Below are 25,042 nucleotides of genomic sequence, written 5' to 3'. Positions count from 1 at the left end.
GTTAAAACAAATATCGTGCTTAATTTTCAGCGTGATGTCACTAAACAACACACAGCAACAAAGATGGCGGCTATGGTAAGGTTGCTGGAAGAAACTGGCACCATAGTCGAAACAGCCTACGAGAGAAGAAAGTAAACACTGTTTTTTATAACCCTAAATTAATTTATATTGATATTCCATTCATAATTATTGTCCATATGAGTAAATTACCATTTCATCACCTTAAATATGTTTGTTTACATCGATTCGTACTCATTTCGTTTCGACATTCTGAACATTTCTGTGTAAAGGCAAGCTTAGAGCGTTTGAAAATTAGTGATTCCAGAATGACTATTTATTTTACAGAGAATTAAAGGTATTTTATGCAGATCGTCAGGTGATGAAAATAAAACCCAGGATAGATTTTATCAAGATTCACTCATCTGATATCACTTTGAAATTGAACTGTTTTAAATAATGAGGCTTGCATAATTCTAATTAAAGGAGGTAGAGTATAGCATGATGGTTGCTCCAATTAATTACAGAGGTGCATAGATTACTGACGCAAAGCAACATCAGTATATATTATAGTCGTAAAATCTACAACAACCTCACTTTCAATCAGTATTTTTAGATTTTTCCACCAACCATGCCTTGTACATTAATTTTGTGAATTTCCATACTTTGGGAAAAACCTTAATATGCCAGATGAATATAAAAAATTCATTTTTTCATCCCTAAAATTGGTTTTGTGCAGATCTTGGTTAAAAATATATTTTCTTTCTGTACAAAAACTTCATTGGGAAAATGTTTATTTGTTTTTCGTGAATGGACTCTAGTGAAAAAAAGGGGTAAGAATTCACCAAACAATCACTGCCCTTGCTGAAAACATTCAATAATTTTAATTGTGTATATATCTGGTTTAACAATGGTCTATTTATTGCTGTTTATTTTACTGGCGTGTGAAAAATGTGGATCACAGCATTCACAGGTAGCATTCGTACAGAAATCACAGAATGCATTGTTATTAAAATATAGTATATATTACATTATTTAAGTGGTATATTCTGCATAACTGAACGATTCATTTAAGATTTATGAAAATCAGATCACCAACTAGAAAAAATAATTAAAATCAAAACTAACGAAATATGGAGGTATTACACCAAAATAGGCCAAAGAAGCAGTTTTATTTATTTCTATTTGGTCATCCATTTTTACCTGACTCCAACTACTTGAATCTGTTAGGAATATGTGTATGTTAGCTTTAATACACAATAATTTTTGAATGTAAAGCGCAGATCTCAGTGTTAAATACTAATATTTGTTTGATTGATACATATCCAGATATGTGTATTTTTGTTCCATATTTAGTGTCGCTGAACAAGAGAGGCTACAAGAGTTTGCTGCGTCTGTCAAGGTGCAGGCATGGTTCCGTGGGGCAAGAGTCAGGGCATACATGACGTAAGTGGTAAAGGGACACGAAAAACCATTGCAAATAAAAAATATTAAGCTTTCAAAAAATACAAAAAGTTTAATGTCATGATTATGGTATCAGTTTTTTTCTGATGTTGCTGTGATAAAATAAGGATTTCTCTGATTTTTTATATTGCTTTAATATGTATCCATAATATTGCTGAGAAAAACTCTGGTTAACCTCATCACAGAAATTTGGGAAAAAAATCATGCTGAGGAGACTGATAACACTATTGCTTGTATCTCTAAATTTAAGTTAAGTGTTTGAACAATAAATTAACCCCAAAAATGAAAAAGGTCATGGAATAACTATTTATACTCAATGTTTCATTCAGGCATATGAACAAATGTGCCACACATATCCAGAGAAGATGGAGGGGATTTCTTGGAAGACAGTTCTTCAGGCTTTATGTGAAGGTGATCTTTGGCAACTTATAAGTTAACACACAAACTATTACAGTAGTGTCGTTATTTTCAGGTTGTCAATGTACATTTCCAACAAGCTACTGTCATACAGAATTATCAGTTTATGTCAGTTTACTAAGGATATAATGAACAATACAAAAAAGAGTTTTAGGAGAACCTTTCTAAAGCGTGTTTACAAATATTGCATTATTGTTTTCATACTTCTGTAGACTAAGACAGTTTGGAAAACACCAACCTGAAAATAATTATGTACATCTTTATATAAAGTTCATTTAACATTTTTTTTCTTTCTGAGGTTCTGTTTTTTTTTTGCAGAGTTCTACATGGTTGCAGTGATAATAAATTTTATAATTTCGCCCCATTTTTTCCCTTTTCAGAACTATGTACTTGTGATGAAGTTAAACTTCTTCAATAATCAAGCAACCAAGGTATGTTCAATCATCCTGTACACCATATGGTGTGTAACAAAATCAAAGAAAACTACCCACAGGTCAACAGCTAGTGTTTCAATATAACTAAACTTAATAAACAATTAACAGAATGATGCACAAAGATGATCTGTGTATGAATTGGATTAAAAACTGCAATTAAATGCCTATCATAAAACTTTTGGGATCAAAGTGATATTTGTAGTAATTGAAAGCAAAAAATTAAAGAAGTATGTGCAATACTACATGAGTTACTATTTATAATTTAGTATCAGGTCTACATAGTTGCTACTGCTGTTAGAATACAAATATATTGTAAAGAATTTGAAACTTAACTGGCCTTTTTTGGACAAAACACAATATCATACACACAACCTCAATTAAATGATGAGTTTGTTGATGTATTTTGATTTGATGTGCCCCATTCCTTGCTCTCAGGTTCAGAAGATTTGGCGTGGCTACTATGTGAGGAAATACGTGTTTAACTACTACAGCCGTAAACGCTATCTAGAGGCTCTTGTTATCAAGAATGACATCATCAGGTATTCTTTAAGTCTTTTCTGTGAAATAACATGTAATTGTTACTGCATCACTTGTGAATTTCTGCGATCACTTGATGAAATAAATTTTGATCTTCCACTGAATTTCAACAAATATCCTTGATATATTAGTGTACAATAGATATGATTATTTTGTTTAAAAGCTGATATTTGTTTGCTACAGACTTACACTTAAAGACTCTTGAGCAAGATATCTGCTCTGTTATGGCATCATGTTGTCTCCATCATGTGTAAGGAAATTGTCATCTATCAAGGCAGCCATCCGTTACTTAAACAAAGCTCACAAGATATCAGTCATGTGTTCTAAAATTGAACTAAATTTTACATTAAAAATAATTCTGTAGCAATTCTCATTTCATAAATGTATACAAAAAGATCTTAATCAAGTCATCTGTTGTATTAAAAGTTGTTTTTAGCAACTGTCTATTACTAATAACTGTCTACTATATGTCATCATTTCTTCCTTCAGAAATGAGCTAGATGAGTACTCGGAACAGCAGGCCCAGTCCCGCCGGCGCCAGCTAGAGGCTAAGGAAAAGGTGACCCAGGAGAGATTGGCCCGCAAGTACCACTATCTCATCTCAACGACTGTCATTCCTGGTGTCTTCAACTCACCATTCCAGCCGTATGTGGATAGTTTAGAGAGAATATGTAGTTTGATTTTAATGATGCTAAAGTTGGGTAATTAATACAACCATATTGACTTTTATCATGTTAAGTGATTTTTCACTAACACAAATAAACTATTGAATATTCTGCCATGTATAAAGCATAATTCTATCATAAATGCCTTTTTTGGCTCATTTATATCTTTTTTTAAAAGCATTCATTAAGTTTTATGATGAACATTTCATGTACAAAAAGTTCATTTCTGCAATTTAATGCCATTTTGGGATCTACAATTGTAACATCTTTTATCTGGGTATAAACAAAACTTCAGAAGGTACCGGTAAATCATTTGAAGGATTGTGTTTATTTCACAGTTATCCCAGTGAGATGGAGTATGCACTGTCCAGTGTGAAACCGCTTGTACACAAGCGCCGATCTATCAAGGACAACCCCTACGACCCAGCATGGAAGAGTTATGGACACGAGCTGCCAAAACCACCAGCCCTCCCACCCCTGGCATCTAAACCTCAGGTAAATGACTTGTGCATTATATTTTGAGTGAATTATTTTCAAATGTGCTTGATTATGTCACTTTGGATTGAATATGTCATAACCATGAATAACCGTAACAACTGAAATTCCAAGACATAGTTTTGTCTGTTAAAAAAATGAATCCTGTTGATGAACATGCTTATGAAATAATGGAATCTTAGGCTCTGTAAAACCACCAGTACAGGATTTTATATGCGCCAGGTAAAAGTATTCTTGCTTTTTTGAAGTACACAAATACTTTCAATATTGCATAGTTTTGAAACATAACAATTCCCATGTTTTCCGGCATTATCGTTGCTGTACGCAGCATATCACTTTAATATCTGCCTTCTAATTTAAACATTTCTCTTCGTCACAATGTCACATGATATCTAAGCGAAAATTAGTAAACAGCCAGATCACATCTTTGACCCTAGAGTTATGACCCTTGAATTGTCAAATTTGATCAAGATTAAATATGAAGGCTCTTCATTATTTATTTCTACGAATTTTAGTATTTGTTTTGAAATTAAAGATCAAGGCAGTGAAACAAACCAGGATATAAATTTATGTATTCCCTATTTATTTGTTTGTATTGCAGGGTCCATTCCGTGGTCCTGAGGAAGTTCAGATGCAGCGTTACAAGGCGTTCCAGCCAAGCCTTCGTGTAGCTACATCGTTTACCTCTCTAGAACATGCACGGGAACAGATGAAGGCCGAGGAATGGGTCACACGTATCAATGATGATATGTGAGTACTCGCATAGCTTTTGTTGTATTTTAATCATGGTGTTGTAATTTCTGGTCCATTTTTAGAAGTCAAAGTTGTAGTACTATTGTAGCCTTGGTGTCTTCAGTGTAATTTTTGTATAAGTTTGAGGTCAAAATTTATAATGTGAATCATGGTACACATTTCTACTATGGCAATATGCACTCCTTGCCATATCAATGTTTTAAAGGTTGAGGTATGCCCCTTAAGAGACCGGAAGAAAAGCTTTTGTACAGATCTACTCGCAAATAGTTGTTGTAACATGATATGAGTCTACTTTAATAACACTGAGAGTAATGAATTAAGACTAGTGCTGCATTTCTAAAGGTTGTTAGAACTTAAAATGTATGCACCATTTGTAGACCACATAAATGAATAAACCTATTGAGATTAACATTTTTCCTTCAATGAAAGATAACAGTGAAAATATTAATACAGCTAGAAATTGAATCTTATATAGAAACTTTAACTTAAATTTAATTAGGGATATTAACCATAATTAAGGTGACAAAGTCCATTGTAGAAGATGGACAAAAACTTTTAAACTAAGATTTTTATTTGAGATTGATTATTCCAAAAAACACAACATGGTATGATTATTAACCAAAAAAATTTATTTGTCATTATTCATATTGTAGATTTGTACCTTTCACAAAACGTGAGATCAAATATGATCCTCTGTTGCACACGACTTCAAACTTTGGACACCCATCGTATGGAACCAAGTATTTCCGGGAAGAATTCATTGACAAACATGTCACAAGAATGGTATGTTGTTGTAAACTGTTGATTACTTGTTGATACTTAATTTGTATGTCAGGAATATGGTTGAAATATAGACAGCAGTCATTAATCAAACAAAAACTATGACAGAGGTTGAAATTAGAACATGTCTGCAAGCCCTGACCTGATAAAATGCTTTTTTGGCTTGCAAAAATTCTAAAAAAAGCAGGGATTTTTTAAACTTAGAAATCAGGCATGTTCATCAGGAAGTGAAATTTCAGTTGACTGCTATGAAATTTCATTTGAAGAAATTTAAGAATTGTGTTTACTAAACTCAAGATCTGTATGAAAAATATAAGGAATGACACTCATTTTTTATTTAGAAATATGATGTACACATGTCTTTTGAGGTCTTTTGAAGTAATTAAAATAGTACCAACTAGACCGTTTAGTTGGCCAAAGGGGTACATCACATAAAGGTTTTGGGTGGTCTGGGGGTATTGATAACCCTATAGACCTATTAGTGTCTATTTGTGTGAAAATGATAAGTTAAATTTACAAAATTAAAAGTAATATTTTATTCTTTTTTAAAATGAAAATATTCTTAAATCTGAAATCTGAGTGAGTGAATTGAAAGTTATATTTGGTGTATTAAAAATGGTTGATTTAAACATGAAATCCTGTTTTCCTCGGTTTTACCAGAGCTCATGTGAAATAAGAACACCAGGTAACATGCAATTAGGTCGGAGTAGTGTTGTTCTACTGTTTAACGATTGCATGTACACACATACACGTTACCTGTAAAAAACACTTTAAACATTATTGATGTTGTTTTTCTACCTAGAAAATGATTATGGTCCCACATACAATTTTAAGAATACTGTTCATTTATGATTTTGCAAAAGTTAGTTTTTGACATAATAATTATTTAAGTTAATTTTATTCTGAGGGCAACAGTTCTGTATATATTCCAACACTGTGGGCCAAAAATCTTTAATGTGACATATGAATATTTTGAAAACTTTAAGTTTAAGCTTTTTACCTATATCTGTGCATGAGTCACTATCATTTAGAGTTTATTTATTTGATTCTATAAATGATAGGTGTTTTTTTGTTCTTAATGTTGTTAATATAACACTTAACTTCAAAAAGTCATTTGGGAATAGAAATGTAGAATTAAAAACTTTTGTGATGTCACTTAGATTTCATGTAATTTGTATTCTAAATGTCAGCGAGTGTATATCTGCAAGTTTTAAATGAGAGTAATGTCTATTGTAAGTGGAGCAGAATCAGTATATAAATGTTTACAGTACATCTTCACTGATTATATCAATGTCAGTTGGACATTTCATTAGGTGTGTAAATACTATAGAGTAACTACATGTATATGATCAAGTCTTCATGAAGTGAATCCAGCTACGTGTATCATCATTTGAAAAAAAACTGTAATTCCATTACAGGTGTCCCCAACCGATCCTTATAAGATATATTACATGGTAAATGGTCAAATCCATTAAAAAATCACTTGCCATTTTCTAACCTTTCATAAACACATATTGCTATCATTAATAAATATTGGCATATAGATGCATTTCTTGAAGAAAAAAAAGAGAGTGAACTTTGCATGACAAGCTATAGAAATAAATACATGCTGCCTAAAATGTTTGATTGCTTATCATCCCGGCAAAAAAATAAACAGTCAGCTTTGATCTGATCATGAGAAATCATTAGAGCTTAAGCTTCATCACTCAACATAAAAAACTTTGGCTTTCGCTTTTTAATTTGAAAAAGTTAAGATTTTTAGTTATGATTTTTACCTGCAACTTATGAAATTAGAAAAAAATAATTGTACTTGGCTTTCCTTAGAGTACATGTAACAAGGGCCCAATTCAATGAAGATCTTAGTTTTTTCATTATTTTTCCAAATATTTGATATTTGTGTGTGAACTAAACTAAACAAGTTAAATTTTAAAACAAATTTCAGAAAAGTGTTTTAGATTTAAATTTGTTATCACTGAACATGATGATATGCAGCTCATGAATTTCAGCAATATTATTCTGTGACTTTCAAACTTGTCAGTATATTTTGACTCTTGTCTGAGTGTAATACATTGTGTTTTTGTTGTCTGTTTCAGCCTTTCAAAACCTTAGTGCCTCCGATTCCGGTCTTTGATAAACTCAACGACACATACTCACAGGGTCAAGTGTGAATAAAACTTCGTGTGAACATTGATGCAAACAAAGAAACACCGAGATGTATTGGAAATATTATTTGATGAACTTTTTTTATCACATGCATCATCTTGCAGTGTAATATCATAATCATGATGAGAAATATTTTTTTTTGTAAATATGATTTTATTTTAAAACTTGAAGTGAAAATAAAAATAGTGAAATCTTGTTCTATTTTAAGTCTTCACACCTTTGAGGAACATCTGCATTTTGTATTTGTTATGTTGATATTTATGATATTTATAGTATCTATTTGTGTTAATTATTTTTAACTATTCTGCAATCCAATATCACAGGCATGTTTTACATACGAAAGCAAAGACAAAAATGGCCTGTTGAGGGTTTCAAGAAATTGAAATTTAACACCAGATAGGACAAAATACATATTTATATTGATGTAGAATTCCTTCCTTGTGCTCTAATTCTATTTTCACTTTATTCATTTAAAAGTGTCTGTGATATTTTCAAGTATTGTTAATTTTATGTTTCATGCTTTTATCATGTTTTTTTGTGATAGGATATTCGCAAAAAATGACATTCATCAAAGTATATTGTACTAGTACTGTTGTCTTTGTGGTGAGAAAGTCTTTTTTGCAGTAAATCATTCTTTTACTTAAAGAAAAAAATATCTGTTAGAGAAATAGATAAATATCTGTTAGAGAAATAGATATAGTTTTTTACAATCATAAGACAAAAGATTTCAATTTGTGATATTTTGAAACATGAATTATTGAGTGTACACATTTGTTGACCATTATTCATCCTTTTTTGTTTATCTGATCATATTTTTACTAATAAATGAGAGAACATATATTATTCTTTATCATTGACTATTATGTAAGTCACATGTGTTATATAAAAATGACTTAAGGTTAATAATTTGAACAAATTGACTTTTCTTATGGAAAATGGTACGGTATTGTTATAGACTTGAGGCATGGCAATTTTATGGTATATTTACCCACAAAATATAGATACAAGGTGTGGCATTTCTACAGTCTTATTACTCACCAAATATAGACATGAGGCATGGCAGTTATTTGCATATAATTTTGTTCTCAAAGAAAAAGGTCTCTGCAAGTGAGCGCTTGTGTTGTCCCCATGTACAAGCTTCAACCCCGTACACAACTCAAAATTGTTCAAGATTTTAATATGTGATGTCGATGTGTTTATACTTGAATACTTAAAACCTTTAACTCTGTCTTTGTTAATAATCAATTTATGCAGCTTGTGGATCTGATATATGTTGCCAGTAACAATACATACATGTGTAGCTAGGCCAATAATATAATTCATACTAGTTAAATTATGTTCCTGCATTTACTTAAAAGGTTTGTGTACTTGAACCTTAGCTAAAAGTAAAATCTGTTCAAGATATGAACTTGGAACTAAGTACATATGTTGAAAATGAAAACATACACATGCCCATAACTCAAGAGTTTAATATCTGGCCGACAAGTAAACAAAGTCTAGTCTTTTAAGAGCCTGTTAGAGGCCATGACAAATTTCCCTGGTGGGGATCAAACACAATCTCTCTTGAGAGGCAGAAACCAGTATACCACTAGACCACTCTCACATCTACATCCATCATCAAGTACGGGAGATATGGAGTTGACACAAAATCCAAGGCTATGTAAAAGGTTGCTGTAATCTAACAGCTGTGTTATTCAAACACAGGTTCTGCATAGTGAATTGATGAGTAGAATAGGCCATGGCAGTATAATCAATTACCATGAAGTTGCGGTTTAAGAAATTCAAAGTTTAAACCTTGACCTAGTATTATGGTATTGATTTTCAGTCAGTCGCCTTAATTAATGATTAAAAAAGTGGCGAAAGATTAATTAATAGCCTGGCGGTTCACGCCATATCTTGAAATGGTATAGTAACATGGTCTTGGGTTGGTGTTGTTCTAACATGGAGTCTGTGGTGCAATTAATGACACTAAGAGGCAGCCTGTTTCATCACTCCTCTGGGTTTGTTTTTTCACTTGATAAAGGAGAATATCTCCGAATATCATTAAATGTCACTTGTTACGTGAGTTATAAGTTTCATGTGAATACCTTATTGAAACATCACCAAGTTCAAACTTTATAGAGAAGTTATGATTGATGATTTTTGGGTCTCCGTAAGTTAGGTAAGTGAAATAAAATAATTTTGAAAACTAGAGATTGCTTTTTCAAAAAAGCGCTAGTCTCCCCTAAGGTCATCGTGACCTTGACCTTTGACCAACTGATCACAAAATCAATAGGGGTCATCATGACAAACTTGCATACCAAGTATGAAGTTCCTGGGTGTGGCAAGTTATTTTAAAATCTGTCCAGACAAGAAAAAGTAACAGCCCGGACACGACAACCTATACTCTATGTCCTTATATGCAGCATTCCATTGTGAATAAACACCTAAGTGTGACCTTGACCTTAGAGGTAGGGACACAGGTCTTGCACATCACATGTCGTCTTGGTTTGTCCAACACATGTGGCAAGTTATTTTGAAACCTGTCCATACAAGAGAAAGTTACAGCCCGAATAAGACAACCTATAATCTGTGTCCTTATATGCAGCATTCCATTGTGAATAAACACTAAGTGTGACCTTGAACTTTAGAGATAGGGAAACGGGTCTTGCACGCAACATGTCGTCTTGGCATGTCGAACACATGTGGCAAGTCATTTTAAAATATTTCCAGTCAAACAAAAGTAACAGCCCGGACACGAAAACCTATACTCTATGTCCTTATATGCAGCATTCCATTGTGAATAACACTAAGTGTGACCTTGACCTTAGAGGTAGGGATACAGGTCTTGTACGTGACACGTCGTCTTGATATGTCAAATACATGTGGCAATTTATTTTAAAATATGTCCATACAAGAGAAAGTTACAGCCCGGACACGAGTTATTGAGCCGGACACACGGACGGTGCAATTTTAATATGCCCACCTTCAGGGCTAAAATTGGCTGGAACATGGCATTGTTATACTGGTTCATGATCAGTCTATACCTATTCCATTCAATGCTCTTACTCCTCAACCCTTTAAAGTGCACCGGAATGATAACATAAACATCAATTTTGAAGCAATTAGGTTTAACATTTTTATTCAAAATAAACTATTGAATATGTTTATAATTTTTTCTACTAAATAGAACTAAAAATAATACAAAGCATCATCAAAAAATACAAAGCATCAGTCACCATAAAACCATGTAATACTGCCAAACAAAGTGTTTTTTTATTCAACCCAGAGTTTCTGAAAGAACCAAATTGAAAGTTCAATGTATACTGTTTCAGATTGATGGGACAATACAGTCAGTCCATCACTTTAATACATACAACACAGTACATAGAAACTTTCATGATAGTATTTTTATGCAGTTATCTATATGCATTTTGTTTTGTTTTCACTATAAAAACTATATCAATAATAATTGCAATGAAGTTGGCAGGAATATTGCTGATCATTTCACTCGCCAATTCCGGCATACTAAATGAATACATGACTTGCCCTCTGGCAATTTTGCTTGTCCTGGGTTTGAGGCAATCATGTTATTGTGAAGCCTGACAGTATATTGTATACCAACCATAACATTTAACCTTCTAGGCTAGGTTTAGAACATTTTGTTCTATTTTCTCATTCAATTTCAACACTGTCCACTCTCAGTAGCACATAGTTCATCATATAATGCCCTTTACAGTTTAATAATGATCATGATCTTCAACTGAGACATAATGTTGACAAAGTTATCACAACAAACATTTAGTATTGAAGTATTTCAGGACATGAATACTCATGACAGATGAATATGGCTGGAAAGGAAAGTTTAACATGAAAACCCATCCTTCACTTATCATGTTTTACTAATATATCCTTTGTGCATAATCATTTTTTCCATATATTCACAACTTTACTTATCTTTTCAATGTGAAAAATAGAATTGACAAAAAATTGTAAAATTTAACAAAGAAGTCTAATATTACAGTACATCAAATAAATATCCCAATACATTTAAAAGATGTGTTATACATAAATATCATTCATATACATTACTCTCATTGTGGAGAAATTATAGCGACTACAACAATAGAAATACATTCTGTAATCAAAGTATCTGCATCAAAATTTGTATCATGTTTTATATAAAAATGATTACACAAAATATACAAACTGAACATATTAATGCAATGTACATACAATTCAAAACTTATCACAAGACACAAAAACAACCTTTTGCCTAATATAAGCCTGCTGTTAACAAGGGCACCACAAGGGATTGTTAAAACTAATCTGTTTCTCTTGCTTGATCAGGGGTCATATTCATTAACATCACGAGTCTGAGTTTTAGATGGAGACTCTTCATCTTATTGTAAAATTGCTATTTAGGAAGCAGCTAGGTTGAAGAATGCTGTATATGTAACAAACGGCAGGTTTCACAATCATATATATATCTTCAAACTAAAAACCATGATAAAAAATGATTTTTGATACATTTAAAGAATTGCCCATAAAAAATATGTCTGAATATCAAACTTAAGACTCCATATATAAGTGAATATGCGTCTCAGTAATGAACTGAAATGCCTTCCAGCAGAAGCAATAGGACTTCATGATTTTGACTGAAAACTTTAGGAATACTGTTTGATTGTAGCAATATTAGGTTTTAACTGCCAAATATGTAAAGTTTGTTTTGTTTCTTAAGCATTTAATTCTATGAAAGACAGCAAGATGCACATGCTGGTCTTCATGAGGCCAAAAGGGTTATAACAAAACAGGAGAGCAGCACCATAACTCTTTACATAAACCCTAGGATCATTTCAGGACTGTAGTTTTTCTTTAGTGAGCTAATATTTCTTAATCACACACTGAGCAGGTATGCCTGAATTCTGCTGCAAATGATTTTAATACAGAACTTAGCAAAGTACATGTACACAACTTCAAATTAAGACAGCTCTAAAGAGGCTACCGTAAGCTGAGTTTTAAGTTACACAGCATTATTTAATTAATATACAGTTGCGTAGGATTAAAATTCAGGACTCAGGAAAAAAACACCTTAATTTTTTTTCAACCGAACTGATTTATTAGACACAATTATATTTTTTTGGCATGATTTTCATTAGGTTCAATTTAAGCTGTGATATTAAGCAGAACACGGGTATTAATACACCACATGGAAAATTAGAAAATGACACATCTCAACTAGGTGAACGTAATATATATGTATGTAATTTTTTTAAGAATACAATTCTGCCATTGAACAATACAATCATAAGGTTTATATTCATAACCCAATCACAAAAACTTTCATGACTTAGGTTTTCCCAGTCTTAAAAACACGCCACACAGCCACTATTACTGGAGGTGCTGTTCACAGACAATGTTGCTATCTCTCTAGTTCTCTATCCCAGCTCAGATCTCAATTGTCTCCTTAAATACATGGATTATGGAGAGCTATCCCCATGATATAGTCACTACATCCAATAATACCACATCCCTATCACAAAGCCATATACTATTTGGACAAATTTTTTACCCATGCAACGTTCACTCCAAACTTTCACGACTTTGGTTTTCCCAGTCTTGAAAACACGCCACTGGGTTTACTATTACTGGAGGTGCTGGTTACTGGAACTGAGCGTGTTTTGTTCCCCTCCTGTAAACCCTTTCCGGTAAGGGGGCTGGCCTTGACCTTTGACCCTGTGATTCCTTGTTGAACAGTACTGGATGAGACCTTGACCCTTGGGGTTGTTGCCACGGTAATGGTGATCTTCTCGAGCTGAGAGCTGCTGAGTGATGACATGGCTGAAAAACATAGAAGTAAAATTAAACTAACATAAGCTCTTAACAGCTTAAAAGCACCAATAATTATAAAATTATACATATAATAAACCTGCTACATGCATGCTGTTCAGAATCATTTACGATTCCTGGATGATAACCAGTACTATTCAATCATCAACAAAGCTCCAAGTGAGAACATACAATGGCCCTTCCATTTCAGAGTCAGAATGTTAACCACTTTGCCATGCACCCTTAAATAATCAATATATGATCATACTAAAATTCCCACCAGGAATATCTGTAAAGAAGTTCGCATGGGCTTTAGATGCAAAACACTTTAACCTTTGAATGACTTCGGAACTCAGTAGATCATATTTCACTAAAGTTAAAATAAAAACATATCAAGTTGCATGACCATATTATGCATGTCATTCTTTGGATTTTGTCTAAACAATCTATTTACAACTTGAATATACACACATGTTATTATTTGTTTTTCCGATTCAAAAGCATTAATATGGGCAACCACTAGTCAATGTGAGCAATGGTGTGACAGTAAGCTACAATAACATCACAAGAAGATACTAATGCTCATTCCCTTTATTTTAGGTAAAAAAACAAGAGGCCAACTGTCACAGAATAGGCTTGTCCTATTTCTAGGTGATAACTCTAGAGCAATGATGTCATGGCTGGTTATTGAAGCTAACCGAGATAATTTGCCCATAAACATATTGTCTAAATTCAGTCATGCTCAGACAAAAAATATTGATTGGACAAGACCAATTTAAGGTAATTTCTATAATTAAAGGTAGATAACTCTTAAGTGACTCAAACAATATTGCTTGTCAAACTTGTCAAAAATATTACACCCATACTTATTCAGACCAAAATATGGCTATGATTGTACAAATGCTTCTAAAGTATTGATATTAAAAGGCAACATACTGGGCTTGGAAACAAGCCTGCCCAACCACTCTCCTGTCCGCATGCAGCAGATGAAACTATATGTTCCCTTCTATGAAAGGGCATATGAAACAAGCATTACTAAACGAAAGGCTATAGCTGTATGCCTATGGGACTTGATACATGTGTATTTCAATGGTAACATTGTACACTCAGTCTCATGTGAGTATCTTTAAAGATTTTTGGATTATGGCTAGGGTTAATGTTTTTGCATGCTGAAGAAAACAACACCATAGACAACAACACAAAGGCTTTGACAATATCTTTACATTTATGTTTGAAAAGCAGTCAAGCTTAAGTTACAAGTACCCCTGACCTTTCTTTGTCGGGGCAACTGATATGTCCGGCTGGCGGGTCTGTGCCTGTGTAGTGCTAGACACTTCTGTCCCTATTTTTCCCAGGCGGGCCTTTATACTGGAACCTCCTGGTTGGTCCTGGGCTAACATACCTTCAGTTTTGTGCTCTACTGACTTAGCCCTGGCTAGAAAATATGAGTAAGAATAATACAATTTTGTATATATCTGACTAAAAGTTTGCCTGCTATTCATAGACTCAGGTAAACAATGCAATGCTAGTTGCATCCTCAGATTGTTCTGTGGGGTCTCCCTTTAAATTACCTTATTTTCAGTGCTACAATGGTTTTATAATATATAGGAATTTTATTTTTACATAGTTTATTAATTCTTCCTGACATCCAGTAGTAATTAATATAAAAAAATAGTGCTACAAGGTATCAAAGGGATTTTTTTGTGTTGATACCTTATAAGCAAAGGTAGTTGTGTTACATATTCTTTTCTTACACATTTTAAAATGTTGTTAAAACATATATATAACTTGTGCATGAAGCTTCAATTATTCCCTACCAAGTTTCTCAAAGCACATAAAAGGGAAAATAAATAATAATAATAAAATAAGGATGGATGGCCCAAATAATGACATCCACGCATGTTATAAAATTTTGTTTACACATTGTAAGGACTGATAAGCATTTTTTCTGTAGCAGGATATGGGTTCATTTTTAATATTATTTTTTTTAAGTTTTTAGTCATTATTCTGTTCAGGTGTGAATTTGCTTTACTACAAACATGTGATACATTGATGACTTTGTTTAGTGTCAGGCCCTTAGAAAATAACAGGTTCCTACTGTGAGTGTAAATTAGTGTACAATGTGTTTGTGGCCATGCTGTATGAAACCTTTTAACTTTACTAAAAAATAGTTTGCTTGGATTCAATTCCATAAAACTAACCTGGATTTATAACTCAGCAAATCTTGAGAAACTAGAAAATCCCAATATTAAAGTTTCAGCATACTACTTTATTATGTTTAAGCTCAAAGAATTAATCCATACCTAAAGTTTTCTGAGCAGATTTCATAATTTTCTTCGCTGTCACAATTTTGGCCTTTTTAGATGGTGATGCTTTCAGAACGCCTGCATATTCAAGAATTGGACCAGCAACGACAGCATCATCATCCCTGTCATCACTATCATCATCATCAAGAGAGACTGTTGACGTTGCTGCACGTTTAACCGTTGTCTTGCCTCCAAGCCGAGAAAAGATGGTCTGGAAAGGATCATGACTGATGAGTTTATACATCTAACCAACAAATGGGTGTTTATTTATATCTTATAATGATTTACCAGTAAAAGATTTACAATAAAATAGCATGAAATATACAATTTCAAACAAATATTTAAAATAAATTATGTACATTCTATATAATTGAATATTTTTTAGAAATGTAAATGCATATCATTTAAATTCATTCACCCTTGTACAACACATGGATGATCTAAACTTGGTTATCAACTAGAATGGGCTTTTGAGAAAAGCGCATGTCTCCCCCGAAGGCTTAGTAAGACTTAGAGGTGTAAAGATGAAACACCTGTGTTCTAAGCTGTTTTTCAGGGAAAAAACGGCAGGTCTTTTATGGACAAAAAACAAAATAAACAAAATGCACGAAAGTTGAAATGAGACGCCAGTTATTGATCGGAAACGGTTTTCATCTTCAAGCCCTTGTGGACTTGACCTTTGACCCAGTGACCCCAACTACTGCATGACCCTTACAAGCATGCAAAGTTTGGAGACTGCAGGTAAAGCAGAACTTAAGTTATTGATTGGAAACCGTTTTTCATCATCACTCTCTTTTTGGACCCAGTGACCCCAAAAGCAATACGGATCATCTGCCCAAGAAGACCTACCAGCATGCAAAAGTTCAAGACTCAAAGGCAATAGGAACTCCACTTATTGATCGGAAACCTTTTCTTATGTTCAGGTGTCTGTGACCTTCACCTCTGACATAGTGACCTCAAAAACAATGCCGGTCTTGTACACCCGAGTAACATCTCTACAATTTTTGGTAAACATATGTGAAAGATATTACACGCAAATGATTTTTACATGGAAGGTCACCACGACGTTGACTATTGACCTTGTTACCCCCAAAACAATTGGGATCATCTAGACATCATGACCAACCTCACTTCAAAGTTTGGTGAACCTAGATCAAAGCATTCTCCTGATATTGCACGGAAATATTTTTTTACATTAGAGGTCACAGCGACGTTGACCTTTGACCTTGTGACCCCCCAAAATATAGGAGTTTTCTAAACCTCATGATCAACCTCCCTACCAAGTTTGGTGAACCTAGGTCAAACCATTGTCAAGATATTGAGCGGAAATGTTTTTTACATTGGGGGTCGCCGCGACCTTGACCTTTGACCTAGTGACCCCAAAAACAATAGGGATCTTCTACACCTCATGACCAACCTCCCTACCAAGTTTGGTGAACCTAGGTCAAACCGTTCTCAAGATTTTGAGCAGAAATGTTTTTTATATTGGGGGTCGCCGCGACCTTGACCTTTGACCTAGTGACCCCAAAAACAATAGGGATCCTCTACACCTCACGACCAACCTCCCTACCAAGTTTGGTGATCCTAGGTCATGCGGTTTTCCAGTTATCGATCGGAAACAAAGTGTGACGTACGGACGGACTGACGGACTGACGGACTACCGGACTGACGGACAGGGCAAAAACAATATGTCTCCCCCAGAGAGGGGGAGACATAATTGAAATAACTACACTATTTGACCTTTGTTTTGTTTTTGAAAATATAAAAATACACTATCCATCTACATTGTATTCTATATGCCACAAAGTCCCAGATATGTTGGCAATTATAAAAAAATACAATGCATGGCTGATAGGCTACAAATATTATTATAATATCTACAAAGGTGAAAATAATGCTTAAAGGTAGATTCAAGCCTGTAGATGTTTTTTCATGACAAGGTGATGAGTGAATTTAAGTTTCCATACTTTTTAATTGTGGTACAATAACGTTTATGTGCTGCTTCTTCAGTTTTCAACCACCAAAGTCTGATTTTGTCAAATAAAATAAGTCAGGTTTGAAGGGGTTTAAGACAGGGAAGGGAGGAAGAGAATTATTTCCTAGGACTCACCTGGTTGCCCATTGAAGTACTGGGCATGTTAATACTGTCAAGCCCAGTAATTGTCACAGTGGGTGAGGAATCACTAATATCCGGACTGGTTGTTTTCTTCTCACTCCCCAGCCGATGAAACACTGAATGCTTTTTGGCAGCCACTCGCTTCTTCTCTGCAAGAAGATAAGTTTTGAACAACATTTAATTTAAATCTTTACTCTTATCACCTTTATCATTTTTGAGTTAAATAGCATTTTCTTTTTACCAGACTATTTTTATTTGGCAAAAATCAGTCAAGGCATTATTTGTATAGTTTATTTATTAAAACTTTGACTGTGATTATTTCCCCCTCATCTATGGTTTCTTGTGTAAGATTAGCAGCAATTTTTCATGAACAATTTTTTATCAGACTCAGTCCCAGGATCAAGCTAGAGAAAGACTCCAACTTATTTTTTTACTCTCAGTCAAATGATGGGAAAAACTCAACAAAAGTTAAAGATGTTCTGGGAACATTTTTTGCACAACGATTGCCAACGACAACGACAATGAGGCTATTTTTCTTGGTGCAATTTAATGCTTTTCAAAGGCTGTTTTCCCTTACTTAAATATGTTCCTTTTTCCAAAAAATTATTGTTTTCCCCAGTATAATATTTTCCAAATTTAAAACGACAGAATAAAAATGAATGTAAAAAGCAAAGTATTTCTTGACAAATAAACAAAATCTTGACAAAACTAGCTCTTTTTCAGCACATTTTATGCATAAAAACGTAAAAAGATGTATATTTTCTATATATTACTGGTTGCTACTTTGGAATAATTTTGAGTTTTTCCCAAGGTCAATTTTTCACTGACAATACCTCACCTTTGAGTCTTCAAAAGACAGACATTTTACAAATGATAATCAAACATTCTTCACTTTATACCTATAGTCATGCAGTCAGGCACACTACCTTCTTCAGCTCGTATTCGCTGCAGCTCCGCCTGCTGCCTGTGCTGGGCCAATATCTTCTTGGTTCGATCTGTAGAGCCCTGAGGCAGGTTGATGGTATAATGGCCTTCATCCTCCGGGAACACTTTCTTCTTCTTCTGTACAGGCACCTCCTCCTTTAGGGGCTGGGCTGTCGGTGCTTGAACGGTCATTTTTTTAACCCGGGGAACCATGATACTTGGACTGGCAGCTGGGGCTAGAGGAATGGAGCAAGCAAGATACCATTTTAATTTAGTTGATACTGATTTATTTCACAGGTAGCTTTATTCAGACTGTGAAGACAGCAAAAACCCTCAAGTCTGTTTCCAAAGCAGACACCAGTACTTATAGTGCACTATATGGATAGCCAAAAGCCCATTTTCCTGTCAGGGTTCATAGCAACGACCTTTTGGTTGACACTTATGGTATACCACAAGACCATTCTCATATCATTGGATATTGTTTTTATGAACAAAAGCTGTCAATGTGCAGCATTCATGACTGTTTTACTGATAAGTTAATGGATTTTTAAATTAAACCAAATAGAAAGGTACATATAGGATCTGACACGAGTTGTCATTTAATCACAATTTTATTAAACGAGTTCATGAAATTTGTTTGTAAGCGAGCCTCTGGCGAGCTTACTAACAACTTTCATGGACGAGTTTAATAAAAATCTTGTATAAAATGACAACGAGTGTCAGATCTTTTTTATCACATGCTTAAAATGGTGTTTTTATTACCAATTTAGTTCCACGTTCCACTTTCTAAACCCATTGTTTGACAGCCAAAGTACACTGAGTGGAATGTCAACGATGCGCCATATAAATAGTTCCAAATGAAAATGACAAAAACAGCTAGCAGTTATCAAGTTTTTATTCTGATAAAGCGCTGAACAAGTCACAAGTATAAACATGTGTAGTAAAATATCGAACAACATGAATAACGAACAATTTTAACCATTAAAACACAATAAGTACACAACTTGATGACGTCACACTGAGAGTACATGCTTTTACGCGGTTTATGTGACCTACATCGTCTGTCAAGTTTTACTGTGTGCACGGATTTAAAAGTTATTCGCTGTCGCTTTCTACGATGACTTTAAAGCGTTTTCTTAGTGGACATGGATTTTCACAACATGCAGATGATTACGACGAAGCCTTACTCTGCACTGCATGGATGTTGATGTTGAAAAAGTTCCATCAAGAATGTTTCCAGAGAACAAGCTGTTCTTACCGTCTTGGGACGTACGTGTGATGAGAAACCTGTGCTGCGGAATTCGTATTTGTGTTTTGGTAACCGACAGCTGATTAAACTGGCAAGCAAATTTTATGGCATTGGTCGCATATTGCCTGTTAAGATGGAGATGTTTGAAATGTTCTCGTGTTGTTTGTCACTAATGTGACTGTATTTGTTGACTGACTGGATATTTCTGTGACTAGTAATCTGCATTATCTGGTTGGCGGAACATTGTTATCAGAAAGTTTTCGAACAAGATGCTTTCTGGCACTATGATTCGTAAGCCATTTGTCTCCCGGAAGTCCTTCCGCTTCATTATTGAGGTTAGTATTTGTTGGCGTTTAAACCATTTTGTTTACAAACAATGCGGAGGGATATCTAGGTCGCGTGTGATTAGTCTAGCCAATAGAAATGTTTGATATGTTATCTTACACATGTGAAAGATAAAAATATTCGTAATGGGTATATTACACGGAAAACAAGGGTAAGCATGTGATAAATTTGTATATAAAACATGTTTATTAAACAGGGACCGACATAATTAGTTTATTATACCAGGATCGACAAAAATGAGTTTTTTGAATTATGAATTTAGTTCAAACCAAAACTAGAGCTGTCACAGATTCACGCGCTCGACTATTCCCCCACTTTTCAGTGTAAGGATTGAAAAGTTTTGGCGAAAATGCATGGATCACAGTGTTAGATAAGATTTCAATGCAATACATGATGTGCTGAGATATTAACATAAATGTGGTTACATGCAAAATTTAATAATAAAGGGAGCCTGTGTGTAAAGTTTCAATGCAATACATGATGTATTCACTGAGGTATTGACTTAGCAAACTAGAGTTATCTTACTTGGTTATTTAAGTAGATTGGAGAATTTCAAAGTCAAATAATAAAGGCTCATAATTTGCATTATATTAAGAAAAGTGTTATCTTACTTCATCATTTAATAATTTAGTAGGTTAGATAGTTGGGAATACTTATCATATACATATCTAAAGTTTCAAAGCAATACATGATATATTTGCTGAGATATTGACTTAAATGTGGTTACATGCAAAACCTTAACCAGAATTTCTAAGTTGAATAATAAAGGCCTATTATTGGCATTAAATGCAAACGAGTTATCTAACTTGGTTAATTAAGTAGGTTGGATGGCTGAGTACCATTGTATAAACTCTCAATGCAAAACCTCCAGTAGTTGCTGAGATATTAATCTATGTGTGCTTGCACGCAAAACCTTAACCAAGGTGTAACGCCGACGCCGTCACCAACGCTTGGGTGAGTAGTATAGCTCTCCTTATTCTTCAAATAGTCGAGCTAAAAATCAAATTCTCAACAAATTGTTTTTCAAGTTTGTTTCTTCCAACTTTTGACTAAATTGTTGTGTTATAATGCATATTTAAGCATAAAATCTACTCCAGTCTAACTAACTGTTCAAACACTGACCTGCTGTTGTGATGGGACTGCCTAGCCGGGCAGACATCTCCTTCGAGAGTTTGGGGATGGAACTGACCAGCTGGGGTGAGGCACTGCGGTCTGAACCACTCAGATAGTGACCAATAGTGCGACTGGCGGCTGAAGGGATAAAACATCCACTTGATTGATAAATCGTCAACAGTAGATTGTTTAAATTTGGTTAACTTTGGTTTTAAGACTCTTAGCAATTTTAACAGGTTTAATAATTCACTAATAGTTTTAAAACACAACAACAATAAACTAATACATTTTGCTAGGTTTCTAATTTTGACCTGTAACAAATATGTATAGAATGCTAACAAACAACAATACTAGTATTTTATATTTTTCCTGAAAATATAGGTCTGTAAAATTAAGAACATTATAGCTCAAGGGATTTTATGATCAACTTAAATATAATATTTAATAATAATTAAGGCTTACGTGTTGATCGTTTCAGGGTTGGGGTTTCCTGCTGTGCAGATGTGTCTCTTAACACCCTGTCTCGAACATCCTGAAAAAAGTAGCTTGAGACATAAAGAGTTTGATCAAACTTATTTGTGATATTATGCGAAGGATAAGATGAAAAAAATTAAGTAAGACAGCGAAGTATGTCATTTTGGTAAAATTTTTACAAATTAAAAGAGCCATAACTCAAAATATACTGACGATCAAGCAGACTATCAATATAGTCCAAGATATGCTCATAAACATTGTAAATAAGTTTGGTTAGGATTGAATGAAAAATGGGATAATGACACAAATAATGTTATTAACTTTAAAGATGCACTCTCACTCCCAAATAAGATTTACCACAATTAATAATATTGTTTAAAAAGGAGGATGAAAAAAAAATATCGAAAACAATGGTTCTTATGAAGAAGACCAAGTTTAATTCGAAAGAAATGAGCATAAAACACTGTATTTCTACATTATGAGACTATAGTAAATCACAGTAAATCTTTTAGCATTCACCAATCATTTAATATCTTGTGTTTTCTGCTATCAAATACACAGCTACAATATTATTATCAGTAATTAAAAATTTTCATCAATGCATTATTTAGTAAGAAGTTGAAGGTTTATCAGTCAAAATTGATGTTTGTTATACATGTGTATGTATTGATTTTGAATAAGAGTGTCACTTTAATTTGTATCTTCTTAAAGTGACTCGTTCACATATTTTATGTTGGCATTTTTTCTCAATCTCTGTAAAAACGCAGACAACCATTTGAGTCAGCAAATTTGCAGGCTGTTGGCAAAATTGAAGTCAATAAAAAGGTCTAAAAAATAATTAGCATTACGAGTTTTGTTTTGAATTGCTCTATAATTTATTACATTGTCATTAAATTAAACAGTAAAAATGTAGTAAAATGTGATGAAGAATCTTTTTTTTCCTGTGTGATAACTTGTACTACTACTAATCATCAATGAAGTTCCAAGTTGGAATTAAATCTAGGTCTCTATGACCCAGCGTTGGATACATTAACAACTGATAAGTAAAGTTCATTTAAATTATTATAGGTACTGTTAGCAAAATGCATACAATACTGAATGAATAGACTCAAAACAATACTTCTACCTGATTGAAAACTGTTTTTGCATGCTTCAGAACAGCAATGACGTCTCCAAGAATGGAGAGGCCCATATCATTCAAGTATTCCTTTGTGAGATCCATTAACATAGAACGGGTGATGCGGTTGTCTGTAAATGTCACAGCATAGTTGGCAGCTTCACCAGCAGGTATTCCTGCTTCTTTGAAGAATCCAATCCAAAATGACATATCTGAAAGCAAAAAGATCATAAACAAATATCTGCTACATAAATAGTGTCATCTGACTGGTTTAGAGCGGTCAATGTTTATTATCCATCTGTCACATCTATTGGATAGTAAATTTTAAGTTTTACTAAAAAAATCCACTTAAAAACAGATCAGGTAAAAATGTTTCAAAATCCCTTAAATCAAGATGGCCTTAATCTAGTCTAATTAATTATACGTGGATGGATTTTTTTTATGATTAGAAGTCTCCCGTTTTTAACATATATTATCATTCCCAAACAATAATTCAAATATTTTGCTTACATTAAAATTGCTGGGAATGTCTATCTACAATAAAACTTTATGTTTGTTTTTATTTATACAATTTATGTTTTCATTAAAATCAAATGTTTCATCACAGTGGTCACCAATAGAGCGCTGGCCTGAACTTGGCAAAGGGGCCTAGCCACAATAATGCCATTTTAGGGAACGGACCTAACTGGGCCCTTTGACATCCTGATGGGGTATGAATAAATTTACTGATTAAATTGGTGAATCTGCAAGTTTACTGACAATTCTGTGAAATGTTTGACTTCTTTCACAAATAAAAAAATCCCAAATCGACAATAACAAATCAATCGTTTTTATGTACATATTGTTACTGTTATTGTTACTCAGGGTTTATTCCAAATTTGGTGCTAACTTGATGACTTAAAAATTTGGCCATTTAGTTCACTTTTTAATCAATATTTGGTTGTGAAAACAACCTGAGACACAACAGAACTCTAAATTTGGTGATAATCATTAGTAGATTTACTGTAAATAAGCATTTTCCGAGATATTTACTCTTGTGTCAGGGAACAACTCAAGACACACGGACTTTCGAAGTGTCTTTTGAAGGTTAATTTCAAAGAGTGAGACTATTTGACAGGTTTATCATTATTAGGAGACAAACTCAAACATCATTATATCTTTTCTTATTTATAAGGGGTTACAAGTGAGTTTGAAAGTAGAAACATAAAAAATTTATTTTACCTGACGACGCCATCTTTGTTGCCGTGTACAGAAACCGAAAGAAAAAAAAGAAAGCAAGAAAATATATACACAGCGGTTACTTCCCATTCCAACGCTGAACCCAAACTTTTTTGTTCAGGCCTTTAGCCACACTTAGATGACCAAAGAAGCTTCCTCGAACACAATTCACAAAGAAAACCAAATAGAATGATTAAAAAGATACATACAATGCAAGATCAACTCCTTTACTGTATACAATGTGATGCCTCATAAAAGATCAGTACTCCGAAATATTTTTATCACATGTTATACCTTGGTCCGGGTTAAATACCGCCATCACGTATTTTTCTGTATAAGGCATATGTAATTTAACAGTAAAACATTTGATGAGAAGAATCTGATACTCGTCATAATTTTATACATTGAATGAAATTTATGTTTCACTGAAATCAGCAATTTCAGCAAATCACACAGTTTGATTGTGTTGCATAATTATGAGTATGTCGATATTTGATAACAATAAGTAATATGTAAGTTTGATATTTATATGTACAATTTGTAATAATTAAAAAAATAAAGATAATAAAAATAAGAGAACTCGTTGGGGATGGAATTTATAATTATTATGACTGATCATGAAAAATAAGGGCTTTCATCAAATAAACCACAAACATGTTTCTTCTAT

The 25,042-nt window shown here is 33.6% G+C and overlaps 2 protein-coding genes across 4 annotated transcripts; one reads left to right on the top strand and one right to left on the bottom strand.

The window, feature by feature from the left end:
* The first annotated feature begins 3 nt into the window (after positions 1 to 3).
* LOC128209096 (spermatogenesis-associated protein 17-like) lies at positions 4 to 8,543 on the top strand. Of its 2 annotated transcripts, XM_052912948.1 has the most exons (11): positions 4 to 131; positions 1,354 to 1,443; positions 1,791 to 1,872; positions 2,259 to 2,309; positions 2,748 to 2,851; positions 3,339 to 3,494; positions 3,853 to 4,009; positions 4,611 to 4,759; positions 5,416 to 5,545; positions 6,961 to 6,996; positions 7,636 to 8,543. In XM_052912948.1, the coding sequence occupies exons 1-11, from the start codon at positions 64 to 66 to the stop codon at positions 7,708 to 7,710; spliced, it is 1,098 nt and encodes a 365-aa protein (XP_052768908.1). In that variant the 5' UTR covers positions 4 to 63; the 3' UTR covers positions 7,711 to 8,543. The 2 variants fall into 2 exon arrangements, with proteins under 2 accessions (XP_052768908.1, XP_052768909.1); XM_052912949.1 differs by lacking the exon at positions 6,961 to 6,996.
* A 2,272-nt stretch (positions 8,544 to 10,815) lies between these two features.
* Positions 10,816 to 24,416, bottom strand: LOC128209242 (uncharacterized protein C19orf47 homolog). 2 transcript variants are annotated; one of them, XM_052913192.1, is made up of 9 exons: positions 24,379 to 24,416; positions 23,167 to 23,369; positions 22,029 to 22,098; positions 21,576 to 21,704; positions 18,835 to 19,095; positions 17,930 to 18,084; positions 15,817 to 16,030; positions 14,784 to 14,948; positions 10,816 to 13,525 (listed from the first exon to the last, which is right to left on the bottom strand). In XM_052913192.1, the coding sequence occupies exons 1-9, from the start codon at positions 24,389 to 24,391 to the stop codon at positions 13,281 to 13,283; spliced, it is 1,455 nt and encodes a 484-aa protein (XP_052769152.1). In that variant the 5' UTR covers positions 24,392 to 24,416; the 3' UTR covers positions 10,816 to 13,280. The 2 variants fall into 2 exon arrangements, with proteins under 2 accessions (XP_052769152.1, XP_052769153.1); XM_052913193.1 differs by having other exon boundaries at positions 18,862 to 19,095.
* Between the last annotated feature and the right edge of the window lie 626 nt (positions 24,417 to 25,042).

This window comes from Mya arenaria, chromosome 11, assembly GCF_026914265.1.
Source record: "Mya arenaria isolate MELC-2E11 chromosome 11, ASM2691426v1".
Lineage (NCBI taxonomy): Eukaryota > Metazoa > Mollusca > Bivalvia > Myida > Myidae > Mya > Mya arenaria.
The sequence above is the reverse complement of the archived record's forward strand: the minus strand, read 5'-3'. Positions and strand labels throughout refer to the sequence as shown.

Bases quoted from the DNA above. Each gene is read 5' to 3' on its own strand.
- LOC128209096 (XM_052912948.1), top strand. From the start codon at position 64: ATGGCGGCTATGGTAAGGTTGCTGGAAGAAACTGGCACCATAGTCGAA. The intron at 132-1,353 runs GTAAACACTGTT...TTCCATATTTAG, and splicing joins ACAGCCTACGAGAGAAGAAA to TGTCGCTGAACAAGAGAGGC. The intron at 2,852-3,338 runs GTATTCTTTAAG...TTCTTCCTTCAG, and splicing joins ATCAAGAATGACATCATCAG to AAATGAGCTAGATGAGTACT.
- LOC128209242 (XM_052913192.1), bottom strand. The intron at 21,705-22,028 runs GTAAGCCTTAAT...TTATCCCTTCAG, and splicing joins AACCCTGAAACGATCAACAC to CCGCCAGTCGCACTATTGGT. The intron at 14,949-15,816 runs GTATGGATTAAT...CATATTTTCTAG, and splicing joins ATCTGCTCAGAAAACTTTAG to CCAGGGCTAAGTCAGTAGAG.